This window comes from Castor canadensis, chromosome 10 (assembly GCF_047511655.1).
Source record: "Castor canadensis chromosome 10, mCasCan1.hap1v2, whole genome shotgun sequence".
NCBI classification, from domain to species: domain Eukaryota; kingdom Metazoa; phylum Chordata; class Mammalia; order Rodentia; family Castoridae; genus Castor; species Castor canadensis.
Genome location: NC_133395.1, coordinates 2,860,857 through 2,875,327, shown reverse-complemented (window position 1 = coordinate 2,875,327; position 14,471 = coordinate 2,860,857). Strand labels below are relative to the sequence as shown.

Here is a 14,471-nt window from a genome sequence, read left to right as displayed (position 1 = left end):
GCACAGCTTATATACCACGGATTCAGGGAAACAGGAGTTGGCTTGATACCCTAGGATACCCTGAGCCATGTGTCCAACTGGGCTGGCTCTCTGATTAACATATACTTGCCAGATTACTGCAAGGAATAAGACCCATTAGTGACCTGCTTACCGCTGGGACCCTGTTGTTGTTTGCCTTTTAGCAGCTATGAGAGAGTGGGTAGGTTCAGTGGTTCCCAAGTCAGGGAAGTCCTGCACCCCTCTGCCCCCTCCTCTTTGCCAAGAGATGCCTAACATTATCTGGAGACATTTTTATTTGTCACAATGGAGCAGGCACTACTGTCATTGCGTGTGCAGAAACCAGGGAGGCTGCAAGATAACTTACAATGCACAGGATGGTCATGACAAAAATCTACCCTACTCAAAATGTTGATAGCAATAAAGTTGAGATGCCATGGGCTAGATGGTTTCTTCCATTATAAAAAAAAAACTCTCAGCACCACTCCTGTGCCAATGCAGACAGGCAGGACACTGCAGCCTCTTTTTGTCTCTCCGACACCCTAATCAGACCTGTTGTCTGTGAGCAATGGCTCCTTCCAGTGTGAAGACACAGAGAGTGAGGCTGACGTGCAGGCTGCTATGGGATGACAGTGATGGTGCCATTGAGTTCTCTGGGAACTCAATGATAGGCCCAACTATAAGCCATTTGCCTAACACGGGGAAAAGCTATCCTGTGCACACCCAGCCCCTAAAACTATGCTAAATCCTTCCCAGATTTCCAGGCCAGAAACAGAATCACTTCCAGATTGGCGCCTTCTCTAACCCTTCCAAATCACATAAGGCTCACGTTACACAAAAAGTCAGCAGTGCCAGTTGCAAGGCTTTCACCGCAACCCGGGACTGTTCTATGTGAGGACGATGTCACTGTCATGGAGAGCAGGTATGTGGGAGGGGGCTGAGATTTACACAGTGATGGGCAGTGACAGCAACACTACTTCCCACATCTTTGGCAAGTGCCTGGGTAACAGCAGAGCTAACGTGCTCTAAAAGAGATGAGATGCCCACGCAGCTGCCATGATTCAGTAGAAAGACCATTCTGCTTTTATTATGACCCCCTGTGGTCCCAAGACTGTGACTTAAGACTTTCAAGAATTACTAGATTAGAAACCGTCAGACTTTCCACAGTAGTTACCAACTGGCCACAGGTGCAGTGTACTGTGATTAACGCAGCGAAATACACAGGTCACTACAGGTAGTATGACACAGGAGCCTTATCTATGTCCAGGTCTGGTGACCACGAACAGGGCTCATCCAGGAAGCTAGCCAGTCACTGTGTGGTTCCATGCCGCAGGGGTCAGTCTCTTCCCACGACAACGGCCACACTTGTTTTGTCACTTCTCCTGGAATTTGTCAGGGGCACATGTCTTACCCGCCAGTTTAAGCCAAGTTCCTTCTTTGGACTCTGTGAGGTCAGAATATAGCGATCACTTTATGTAAACATGGGCTCCCATGGTTAAATAATTGGAAAGGCTCCCTGTACAATCTGTGGTCCAGCAAATCATAAATGGTTGACCTCCAAGCACGCAGAGCAATGCCTGGGAATGGGCTGTCTTCTCCACCAACTCCACCAATTGAGAAAATCAGGTTATCAAGACAAGGAGAGCTTAGCTTGGCTCTTGGGAGTGAGCAGCATTCAAAGCCCACTCAGGTTCAGTAGACAGCATTCCCACATGCATCTCTGGAGGACACAAAGCCATTGTGTGCAAGGCCAAATTCATTACCTAAGAGAAAACATTTGAGGCCAGGAGTGCCCTTCCAGGCAAGAGGGAAAACAAACAATTCAGCAAGACTGAAGTCCAGGAAGAGCCTGACGAGTTTCGCTGCTGAACTCAGAGCATACTGCTTGGTATTATATCGATTATTTGATAACCACAGTCAGCAATGATGGATGACATTAAAATCCACTCATAACATCTCGAGAACATAAGACATTCTGTCCATCGATCGTATCTCCATGGAGGGCAGCACTTAGCCAAGAGATGTGCTCATTTATGTTGGAGAGATTCCAGCGTACCCGGGGTATTGGTGGGTTGTAAATAATATTGTCGAAGTGTTCCTCAAAGGGATGCACAGAGAATGTGTCTCAGAAGCAATGATTTCTCAGACCTTGACCTTCTGTCCTTGCCAGGTAACATTAACCCTCTCTGAACCCTCTCTGAGCCATGTCTCTCCCCATTCTATTTACAAAACCAGCAAATCAAAATGAATTTAATTTGCAAGACATTTAAGAATATCGAAACAACTTCTGTAAGAACTGAAGGCGTTCATTACTAGCTCAGAGGTGGACCTGTGATTTCAAGTACCAGATTTACCTCCTGTGCCTCTAAACCCTTAATCCACTTTGCTTCACACTTGGTTAGCATTTCCAGGGCTCCGATGCTCTAAGGCTGGTGGAAGGTGCAGCAGCAGAAAAGATCAACTGCTCCCACTTTGTGCCAGCCTAGCATGATTCCTTTGGGGTGAGGGGAATGAAACCCCGCTGTGCTCAGGAGAGCAACCATTTTCACAGGGCTCCCAAGACCAGAGGCAGATATAAACCATTTCCTTGCCATTCAGAGGAAGACCCTTGGTCCCTTTCAGCGCTGGTGAGCCATGGGACCTGTGCTCCACATGACAACGCCCCTGTTTCTGTCACAAGGATATGGCATAAAGTGACTTAGCAATTGCATGGGATGTCAGGAGATACGCTGAATCCACTCAATGTTTAGAGTTTTTTAAAAACAGATATTGAGAGGAGTCTAACCCATAGCTTGCAGATATTTGATTTTAAGTATTCCTTAGAGAATAATAAAAGAAAAAGAAAAATTCCAACATGGGTAATAGTGAAGACCCAGTGTCAAGCCAAGACATTCTGGAGGTGCTGGATTCCTTGTGTCTGAATTGCTGGTGGGAAGCCTTCCTGAGCCCAGTGAGCAACAGAGTAGAGTCCTACACCTTCCCTCCCAAACGAGCTCTGGAATTTTCCATTTTCTAGGTTCAGATTTGTCTCAGGAGGAGGCTGGATGGGAGGCCTCATTACAGAAGAGAAAGAAGTCACAGCCTAATGAGTGACTTCCACCTGGGCACTGGCCTCCCGTGGCCTCCTGTCCACAGAGGGAACCTGCAGGGCCTCTGGTCAGGATCAGCACAGCAAGTGCTTCGCCATGGTAACTTTGAAGGAAAATGAGTGAAGCCCCACTCCTTCTTGGAGTGGCACTGAAGCAGCTTGATAGCTGGCTGAGCCAGCTTCCTCTGCAGGCCTTTGGACACTCTCTATGGAGGTGTTTGATTCTCTGACTCAGGAAACAAGCTTTGAAGGTAGCAGTCAAAACTGCTGCAAAAGCTGAGCCCCTACTAAGTCCACTGTGATATACTTTGATGGGTGGGCTTTGGGGTAAAAGTTAAAGTGAACGGGGCTAAAAAGGTACAAGTTTATAGGTGTGTATACGCTAGAAGAGTTAATCTTCAGGGACCCTGCCTGGTTCAGGAAGAAAGCAGTGAAACCAGGCAAGAGGTTGGAATGGATCATGCTCCCCTACAAAGTGAGACGCTGACCCTGCCTGCCCCCCATTCCCCATGCTGTCAGAGTTACAGGGGAAACAGTGGTGATGCTATGGCCTTTGTTGAACTCCCAAGGTCTGATCTGGAGTTTTAAGGGTTTCTTTGTTAGTTCAGTGTGCTCATGTGTAAAGCTCAGATTTTTTCTAAGTCTTGTGGTATGAGAAACACTTGCCTCTCCTTCAGAATAACTCTTGAAAATGCTTATTGCAGTGAGCTGGAAAAAATCCCAAGGGAGCTCCAGGGTAGGACAAGAACGTGAACTATGGTTGATAAGAAAAGCTATTGATGTGTTTTCACATACTTCCTTCATCCAGAAACTGCCCAGCTAATACCAGGGCCACCAACTGTCAGGCATACTTCCAAAAATACTACCGTTAGGACTTCAGCAAATAGATTAAGAGAAACGGAATGATTTTCTGCAAACCAGAACTTGCTGAATCTCACAGATGTGTATCTGTGACCCATAAAACGTGTGGCATGTCAAGGAGAGAGATGGAAGTTGACACACGGGCTGAAATACACCTTGGGACAGGAAAGCAGGGAATGGTCCACGAGCACACTGCCCTCTGCAGGTTGCAGCCAGTTATGCACCTGCACTTCCTGATTCCCTCCCTGCACACCTGATTTCCATGGTGACTCACACAGCATCCACAGGCTGCTCAGCCCAGTGGATAGAAACCAGACAGGCACCCCCTCCAGCTAAGATACAGCCTGCCTGCCAGGGATACTGTCTTTATCTGAATCTGGGATTCTTGAATGAAAGGGAGGAGAGGCTGCTCAGAGATAATAAAGACTACATTTGGGAGACGATAAATACTTACCAGGTTTATAAATAAGTCTAGACAAGTGTATGATAAATGAAAATTGTTTAAAAATACTAATTTGAATAGAGGGCTCTGAAGTTGAATAGACGCTATTTTTTTTTTCAGAAAAATACTAAATTTACTTCTTTATCTATCAATTCCAAAAAGAATGTTGGGAGTCAACCCATTTTCTGCCAGTACACTTGTTCCTCCAGAGTTAAGAAATAGAAAGGAATCCAAATCTTTTTTCTACATTCATTGATAATTGATTATAATAATTATAATCTCTGGAGAACAGCTAGTATAATAAGGTGAGGCTGGCTTTTGCTTCACTTGTGTTGCTCAGGGGAAATGATGAAAACAATGATAAGTCTTTACCATGACTGAATGATCATTCAGCTGTTGTTCATGCACTAGGTTCTAAGGCTTTCCATGTGAGCCAATGCAAGAAGAAGTGTAAGGTAAAGTTCGCTGCTTACCTTTTGTCCCTTCACTCCATGGCAGTCACATTTTCCACAACCAGAGCTGTCACAACCACCACCCTGCAAGGAAAGAAAACATGTGTAAGTAGGAGGACACGTTCAAAATGAGACCCAGATTTGTGTTAACACAGCTTCAACATCTTCATGAAGCTCTGCCCGTTACCCTGAGCATGATCAGTGACACCAGGTTCCTGCAGGTGACCCCATCAGGGCCAACACACTTCCTACGGTGCATCTCTCTTACCAAACAGACAGAACCACAGTCCTTAAAACATGACAAATCAAAACCTTACTCAGTAGAGAAAGAGAAGAATGTCACCTATACTGTCCTTTGTCCATTTCCATTGGAAATGAACTCAACTCAACCATTCGTGTTTGCAAGACTATGAAAATGTCATACTTCTGAGTATGACATTTAGGAATTTCAGCCCAAAATCACAGGAGACCAAGGATTCACCGAGGTGGTCTCCATGCTTTCCCTCTCATGTTCCCAGGGACTTAAAGTCATGTCAAAAACATTGGGCAGAGACAGAGTAAATGAATGAGCCAATTTTTAGGGCCAAATCTTAAAGAAATGATATTTCAATTAAAGCTTAAATATTCATTTAAAGAACACTCAACAAAAAGTCCTTTAGTTCATGTCTAAAAATTAATATCAAAATGTATGGAAAAGAAGCCAAACTTGCAATAAGAACTGGAGAGGAAGGGAACAAGCATGTGTTCAAATGCCACCAGGTGCCATACATAGTCAGCTATCATCTGCTTTAAAGAGTGTAACAATCACTTCCAGGCAGGTCCTCCCATCCACATTGCACAGGTGTGGAAGCTGAATTAGGAGATTTAACAAAACATGCTAGGACAAGGTTAAAATTGGAACCCAACTCCACTTCCCTTACGTAAAGCAGTCAACACACTAACAGATCAGGCTTCAATTTCCTTAGAGAAATCCAAATTTTAAACCATTGTAAACATGGTATTGTGGAAGGAGAGTAAAGGAGTGTGAGATGAACAATTTATTTGATCTGCTGTATGTCTGAAATAAAACTTATACTTATATTCTGCCTTGGGTGTTAATATCTTCTTGCTATTAATAGTATTGTGTTCATGCAAAGCCTGTATTTTTACCAACACACTCAGCTTTAGCTCCATCGCCATGGAAATCTCCTACATACAACAGTTACATCTGGAGATACTTATTTTATGAAGCTAAAACTGAACAAGTGCCTTCAAGACAGTAAGCTGTTCTTAATTTTATACTTTGGAAGTGGGGCGATTGACAACAGTCCAAGCAACATCTAGAGATCGGAGACCTCTTTCCTTCTCTGACTCACACGTCAGGCAATTTCAGCACCTACTCTCATAACCTCCTGACCCTTTAAATCGCTCCATGTGTTCAGCTTTGCTCTATAATCTGAGTCTTGGTGACCAGGTTAAAATCCTTAACCTGTACAGCAGGACTGTCCAAAATGCACAACGTCTTCAACAGATGCATCTGACACAGCTATCCCCATTTTGGTTCCATGATACGTTGACCAGCTGCCTCTGTTGGGAGGCTCATCACAGGTTCTCATAGTTCTTTGCTTCTGTGTCTCCCCAGGACACCCTGAACCTTTGTCCACAGCCCAAAGTCTAGCATTGAGCTGATTTAGGTTATGTTCCAGCGAAGACAGTGAAAAAAAAGATGGTAGAAATTCCACAATGGTGTTTCCTCAGTTGTTGGTAATAGCCCAATTTCAGAATTGTTCAAAACACTAACACATGGGCATCTCAGAATTGATGGACTAGCGCAGGCTGCCCCCTTCCTATTGTTTACTTGGTGGTGGTGCTGTTCATTTAGTCCACCTTAAATGACAAGTATAAATGACAATCCTGCAACAGTGTGAACTCCACTCACAGTGTAAGTGTGCACAGTAGCACAAGGGGAGATGCTCCCAAAAGGAGACCCAACAAAGGGTTGCATGGCCATTGTAGGTCACCTGAGCAGCCAGGGAGAGGTGGGGACCTGGAGCTGCCTGGTAAATGCCCAGGCTCATTATGGGTTAATAAGCAGCCAATAACTAGGTTAATGTGCAAACCAGAAAAGCCCTGAAGTGAGGGAGTATGAAGTCACTCTAGGGTTCAGAGCCAACCTCCATGTGACGATACACTATCCCACGGCCTTCCAAACACATCTCCACTCCATATACTTTGCTCAACATCTTCCATCCTCACAGACATCACAGGAGTTTCCATTATCTGCAGAATCCAATTACCACCCTTAGTCTACAGAAACTCAGTCATGGCCTGAAGTACCAGGGTTTTTGTTTTTTTTTTTTTTTACTAATAACTCAATTCTAGTTTCTTGGAAATATCAGATTTGCAGAAAACAGGAGTGAACCTGACGATGGCTGTAAGGGGACTGTGGCATTTTCTCTACTGAAATACTGATACCATCTTAGAAGCTCACGCTGTTCAATGTGGAAGAGGTACTAGCCCAGGGGATTCTGTAAGCTGAGGGACCCAGGGGTCGGGGGCTTGGGGCCATCATAGCAGACATGAGAGTTAAGTTGCTTCTTGAGCTTTAGTTACAGAAACACTGGCATGCATGGGTGACAAACAGGCAGCTTTGTCCCAGGCCACATGGCAGGTCACAGAAAACACTGAGGAAAACCTGAGGCAAAAAGCAAAGAACTGGATCCCACTTCCATCCCCGCACACACCAGCTTGTATGGGTATCACACAAAACTTAAATCCCTGACCAGACACATCTGTGCCATATTCCTGTAGGAAATCTTTAGTTTTGTTATTCATGGAGGAAATTTTGTTAGCAATTCTGACCTAGGAGGCAATTCCAAAGAATCAGTAATTTTAATATCTAAATCATAGTCACACTTTCAGAAATTAAAAAAAAAAAAGATCATTTGCTTTGCTTGGCTTTGTTTTGTTATTTATTTATTTACTTAGGGCTTTAAGCTTGCCAGGCAGGCACTCAACCACTTCAGCCACACCCCCAAAGCCCATCTTGTTTGGTTTGATTTAGTTGGTTTGGGGGCGGTTCTGGAGGAATTGTTTTGTTTTTTCGTTTATTTTTTGTTTGTTTGTTGTTTTGAGATAGGGTCTTGCCATGTAGCCCAGGCTGGTCTCGAACTTATAATCCTCCCTCTTTGGTCTCCAGAGTACTGGGATTATGGCATGTTCTTCCAAGCCTGACAAAAGAGATATTTTTAAGACCATTACTTTTGTGTCACATTCTGGGTAGCCTAGTATCCTAGGTAAGTGGTTTTTAATTGAAAACAACAACTAATTTTTAGAAGAACAGGAATCATAATACACGTTTACTTTGCTAAGTAACATTTATTCTGAAACATCACTGCTGTTCTCATCCTTTCTAATTTCCATCTTATAATGGCCCTTGCTGGATCCCACCCTGTCATATAGGGATTCCTTGACTTACAATACAAGGGTGCATTACTAAAAAGAATACAAACCATACCCCAAGATTCCTCTTTAAATCAGACATAGCCACGTTTTTGAAACATCTAATTAAACTAAAACGCTCAGCATCTGTGTATTGTAAGCTGCTACGCTTGAATGTGTCACATAAATGCTACAGAATACTGATTCATGGTGCGTGGGGGACCTCACATGTTGAAGGCTGTCACAAATTTCATGATCTTTGAGAACTACATTTCACATCTGGGCCTTCCAGTAAACCAAAAGCCATATGCAGTTTGTGGGCTCGTGCAGTGCCCACTGGCTCCATATCTCAGCGAGCTGATAAGGATGGCTCCCCTTTCCCCATGGCTGGAATATGTTGGGCCCAGCCACTAGCTCCCTCTGTCTGTTTGAGATTCTAGAGCAGGAGGAACTGGTACATTCTGTTAACTGCTTGCTCCCTATCCCTGTCCTCACTCTCATGGTGTTCTAGGGTTAGCTCTCCTCCCATGAAATACTTGCTCGACCCCAATGGCCACAACTAGCAGAAGTCAGGCAAGAAGCCCAGCCAACTTGGGAGCTAAGGAATGTGCCCGTGAGCTCACAAAGCACAGGCAGTTGTGGGTCTTGGTCTCTCTCACAGAAGTTGGACATCCATGACAAGAGGATGTGGGGAACCCAAGAGGAGGAGGGAAAGGGCACCTCAGAGCTCTGGGCAGAAACACCATCATTTACATCCCTAGTGCTGTAAGGAAACTGAGTGAAAACCAAGTTGATCTTCACAGTCCTGTTAGCCTCTTCTCAGTAGACAATCCAACCCAAAACTGTACCACCAAAGTGTGAAAAGTTGCCTCCAAATGGAAGCAAAACTAAGTTAACTGTGTTTGAAACAAACAAAACAAAAACAGCACCTTGGTTCCTATCACCCTTGTCAGACACATGCGCACACATGGCTTCAATAGCAGAGAGCAACTTTAAACAAAAACAAAATTCACAATATGAAAGGAATGCAAAGGTCCTCCAAAGTAATCCCCAACCCAAATACCTTCCGTGTCCTCTCAGCGTCTCTGTAAACCTTTCAGGATAGGTTAAACCCTTGATATCAGTAAGGCTTTCTTGCATGCGCCTATTAACATTTCCAGAGACTACAACATCAGCATCGATGGTATAGAACATGTCAAGTTCTAAAAATACACAATGACTTTACAATACACTGTCCCTGTGCCGAAGAAGGAAGGAGAAGGATAGAGTCCAACGACGTTAATGAAATGAAGCCTGTTCTTGGTTGTCTCTGCGCTGAGGACATCAGGAAGGCTTCTCGACAAGCAAGTGGATCCACACAGGAGGACACAAGATGAAAACGGGCTTGTTCATTGTGTCACAGTGCCTTTTTAGCTACTCAAAGAGGCTAGCTACCATGGGTGTGTGTGTGTGTGTGTTTGTCTGATAGAAAGAGAGATTGTGGGGGGGGGGTTTGTTGTCCTACAAATCCACTAACTGTGACATGCACACTGTAGGAAGGCATGCTTGCAATGAGTGAAACAGGATTAGGTCCTCGATTTTCTGATTGTTCCCCCTGCTTCTGGTAGAAGATGGACCTTTCACATCACCGCTGTAACAATTTTTATGTGTTTCACATCCCACCAAATAGGGACACGTGGCGACCTGCCAAGTTTAAACAGCTTACCTTTCAAATTCCTTTTCACATTCCCTGTGCTGTGCAAATGTCAAAAGACTTTCATGGGGGATATTGTAGCCCAGTGCTCTTCCTGTCACAGCACCTCCTCAGGGGCCTTTGGAATAATTACCTACCCAACTCAAGAAATATGTGGAGACCAAAGAATGTATTTTAGAGTTAGCTGGGCAGAATTAAAAGCACACAGAAACCACGGATGTGTGATAAGCAAGGCTTTTATCTACTGCAGGTGGGACTGTCAGGTGTAACAACCCTTAGAAAACTGGAAACTTCCTTAAAATGTATCTCAAACAAACCATGCATAGAATTAAAATCTTAATAACATAATAATGCAAAATATAGCCAAATGATGCAGAACAAATAATACTTATTTGCACAGCACTTTTAAACTTCCAAAAACAGGTGTGGTAGATCTAATGGTGAGTGAATCTCTCCCTTCATCTCAAGGAGCTCACAGTCAGTGCACTTTCATTAATTTATTCTTATTTTATCATTATAATTTTGCTTTGATCAATTAAGATTGAGGGCACCCCAAAGATGTGAAAAGAATTCCTTATCACTAATTCAACCAAAAGGAGAATTCAGCTAAATAAAGTAACATTTCCATCCCATTCAGTCATGGAAGACATAGACACACAATCTTTACTACTTTTTAGACCTACAAAATATTTCTGCTCTAATTTGAAAAACAACTACAAGTGTTGATACATTCTTGGCAAAAAAAAAATGCAAGAAAGTTTTGAGAAACAAGCTGAATCTGTAATGTGTAGTACCTCGCTTTGGTAGCATGACGAAGATTTTTACATGGGAAATGCATGCTCTGTCTGTTCCTCATTGGAGACTGAGTGCAGAGCCAAGAGTCGGGCTCCCACAAACACCCCGCACTGCGGAAATGAGCGTGTTGGCTTGGCTCCTCTTACTACCAACATGTGATCGCAGTTCTGGTCCCATTTTTCTCCCATTGTACAATTTTGTTGACTCATTTTCATTGCTTTTCTTCCCTTTCTCCCACTAAATGGGGGCGGATGTCAAATGTTCCTGTTCAGGGAAGAGACGGCCCAAAGGGAATGACCAGAAAGCCCAAGTTTCACCTCCAGGCCCTTGGTCTTCCTCCAGCTACAGGCAGATGTGGCTATAATTAGTGGCCACGTAACATTGCCATTGGATGGCTGTGGGTGGAATGAGTTGGTGGGCTTGGTGTGGTGCCTGCTGGGACCCACAATGGAGGTGCATGACCTGAGGGAGACTTCCCATGACTGTGACTCACTGACAGGGAACACAGACCAGTGAGGCAGGCTCAGAGGTCTTTGTGGAAAAGGTCCAAGCCCTAATTTCAGAGGAAGCTCTTTCTTTAGTGTGTTCCTCACACACAGCCACCCACTTCTGGTTCCCTCGATTCCTTTCCCAACAGCCCAGAGGACAGAATCACCAACTCTCTTCCCCACCTGTCCCTTGTCACTAACCCCTCAAAACTGTCAATACAGCCATAGACACCCATATTCCAGCCATCCTTCAGAAAAAAAAGCAAATTCTATGAAGCCAGATTGGAGACAAGAGGTTGGGCAATTTCCTCCACTTTTGAGAAACTTCTGTGTTGAAGTGAGGGTAGCTCTTCAGCTATGCTCTTGTCCATCTTCTCTCTCTCTCTCTCTAGGACTCCCTCCACTCCAAGTATGGCTCTTGCCTTCCACCCAGCCTTACCCCCTGATCTGCCTCCACTTTTGACATCTGGCTTCCAAGTCAGCCCACACTGGATCTCCTCCAGGCTCAGGCCCCAGGCAGGGTAGATCAGCAGGGACAGGGCCTGTCACCAGGGGCTGGTGGCAGTCATTCTTCCCCGTCCAGTCTCAGTGCCAAAATTCCCTATCTCCTGCTTAAAAGATGATAAGATTTGCCTCCTGCCTACTATACACCTCAGGAGGTCAGGCCCCTGAGGCTGAGGACGGAGAACAGTACATTAGTGAGTTGGATAAGGAAAGCGGAACCACACTACAGCTTCATAAGCAGGAAGCCTCTACCCAGGCAGGGGGTCCCATTTAGGCCAAGTCATGGAAAGTTGGTGGGAGTTTGCCTGGGAAGGAAACAGAAGAGAGAGTCAGGGGGAGAATCTTGGGGGAGGCAGGCCAGGTGCTAGGTGGTCAGGGTTGAAACAGAGCAGTCCTGAGGTCCACAGGAAGCTCAGCTATGGAGGTCCTGGCCACCTGGCCAGAGCACAAAGTCTTGCACCGATGTGGCTGGCTTGCAGCAAGCTGTCTGCTCTTGCTAAATTCTACTCAACACCATAAGTCCCATGCATGAACCCAGAATCACAATCTGAAAAGCTATACCACATTTTTAAGAATTTAAAGAAGTTCCCGACATGGGGTCTAACAGGCACTTTTTTTTGGTGATTCCTAACTATAAATAAATTGCAACTTAACCTACAGCACCTCCCATCTCCAGGTCTCCGGGTATAACACTAAGTTTAAAAACATGTTTCCGAGCAGAAGTACAATGAGATTTGTCCATACCAGTCAGTATTATTAAACCCACTGTTCAGATGCACCGTGGAGTTCTGGTCAGAAAGAAGGGAAAAGAAGAAAAGAGGGAGGCAGGGAAGAAAGGAAGGAAAGCAAGATAGGGAGAAAGGAGGGAGGGTGGGGAAGGTGCAGGAAGATGGAGCCCAGGCTCTGGACCCAGGCCCCTGGCATGTTCTGTCTTGTCCTCAGGTGGGGACTGGGCAGAGTCAGCCTCCAACCGACTCTATCTTGCTCCTCTTGGCCTACCCCCAGGTGTCACCTCGTATTTCCATGGTTTCTGACAACTCTGTCTCCCCCAGTCTCAGCAGCCCTGGTGTCACCATCTCACCTTTCAAAGTCAGTGCAAAGGAGGTGCCATTCGCAGGCAACAGATTGGAAAAGGGGGCGCCTGGTCCCTGGCCTCTGATCCCACCCACACCATCTTCTCTGCATTACAACTTCAGAAAAACCCCCAATTGGGTCACGTGTGAAATTCCAGGAGCACTTGGGGGATTTCCTTCTGTGACCCAGAGCACATTCTTACATTAAATGAAAAATTCCAGCCCCATAGCCTGATTCAATACCACACCAGGGGCATCAACCAGGCGGCTGCCCAGAGGCATGTCCCATCAGCAGGACTTTTCAACACTTCTCTCAGGAAATGACAGGGACAGCGTTCAAGCAAAAAGACCTCTGAATACTGACTATTAAGAAAGTGGGTACAATTTTCTACTTTATCCCTCTGTGCCCACTGGCTGAGCCTTTAGGAGCCCTACGGTTTGTAGCACACTGTAAAAGGAAAGAAAAAAGCTGAAGTGACTGCCCCTTGCTGATCTAACTTGCTGGGAGGAAACCCAGTGTGAGCTGACTTGGGAGCCAGGCATCAGAAGTGGAGGCAGATATTTCAGGACTGACTGACGTGTGGCTCCAAAACGGTTTCATGAAGTCAGTGGCTCCTGGATAATCCCTGTCTTCCCTCGAACAATTAAACATTCAAAATCACTGTGATGTCATGTCCTGCTCCTCCCCTGGAGGAGAGAGGAGAGAGGGAAAGGGAAGGAGGAAGAAAAGACCAGACTGACAACCTTGTTTGGTTTTGTGTGTGTGTCTGTGTGTCTGTGTGTGTGTGTGTGTGTTATTTGGAGATATTTTTATTTTATTGATTTGACTTCAAAGTTATTTCTTGTTAGCTTGTCACTCTAATTAGAGAAAAAATTTTGGAGTAGAAATGGCCTAGCAATGGCACAACCAAGATAGTACATTAGTCAATTGCATCTTTTTCTCAAACTTTCCCATAATTTGTTTAGTTCAGCCTAAAGAACCTTGTGATACTTAAAAAAAAAATCATTGAAGAGAAACAAAAGTGCCTGTGCTTGGCCAGTTGCTTGAAAGATGTGAGGGGTGAGTCTTGCTTCAGTTTCCAGGATTTTTTTTTCTTTTATTCATATATGCATACAATGCTTGGGTCATTTCTCCCCCCTTCTCCCTGCCCCCTCCCTTACCCCCCCTCCTTGCCCCCTCCCCCTCCCCCTCACCCCTTTGCTACCAGGCACAAACTATTTTGCCCTTATCTCTAATTTTGTTGTAGACAGAGTATAAGCAATAATAGGAAAGAACAAGGGTTTTTGCTAGTTGAGATAAGGATAGCTATACAGGGAGTTGACTCACATTAATTTCCTGTGCGTGTGTGTTACCTTCTAAATTAATTTTTCTTGGAACTAATCTTTTCTTTAGTTCCTGGTTCCTTTCTCCTATTGGCCTCAGTTGCTTTAAAGTATCTGCTTTAGTTTCTCTGCATTGAGGGCAACAAATGCTATCTAGTTTTTTGGGTGTCTTACCTATCCTCATACCTCCCAAGTGTGCTCTTGCTTTATCAAGTGCTCAAAGTCCAATCGCCTTGTTGTGTTTGCCCTTGATCTAATGTCCACATATGAGGGAGAACATACGATTTTTGGTCTTTTGGGCCAGGCTAATCTCACTCAGAATGATGTTCTCCAGT

General features: G+C 44.8%; 1 protein-coding gene across 1 annotated transcript in view; it reads right to left on the bottom strand.

The window, feature by feature from the left end:
* Col4a1 (collagen type IV alpha 1 chain) overlaps positions 1-14,471 on the bottom strand; it is a 126,935-nt gene that overhangs the window by 69,706 nt on the left and 42,758 nt on the right. The window contains exon 2 of the mRNA XM_020165777.2: positions 4,862-4,924. Coding sequence (XP_020021366.1) covers positions 4,862-4,924 — 63 coding nt within the window. The remainder of the gene's footprint in view (positions 1-4,861; positions 4,925-14,471) is intronic.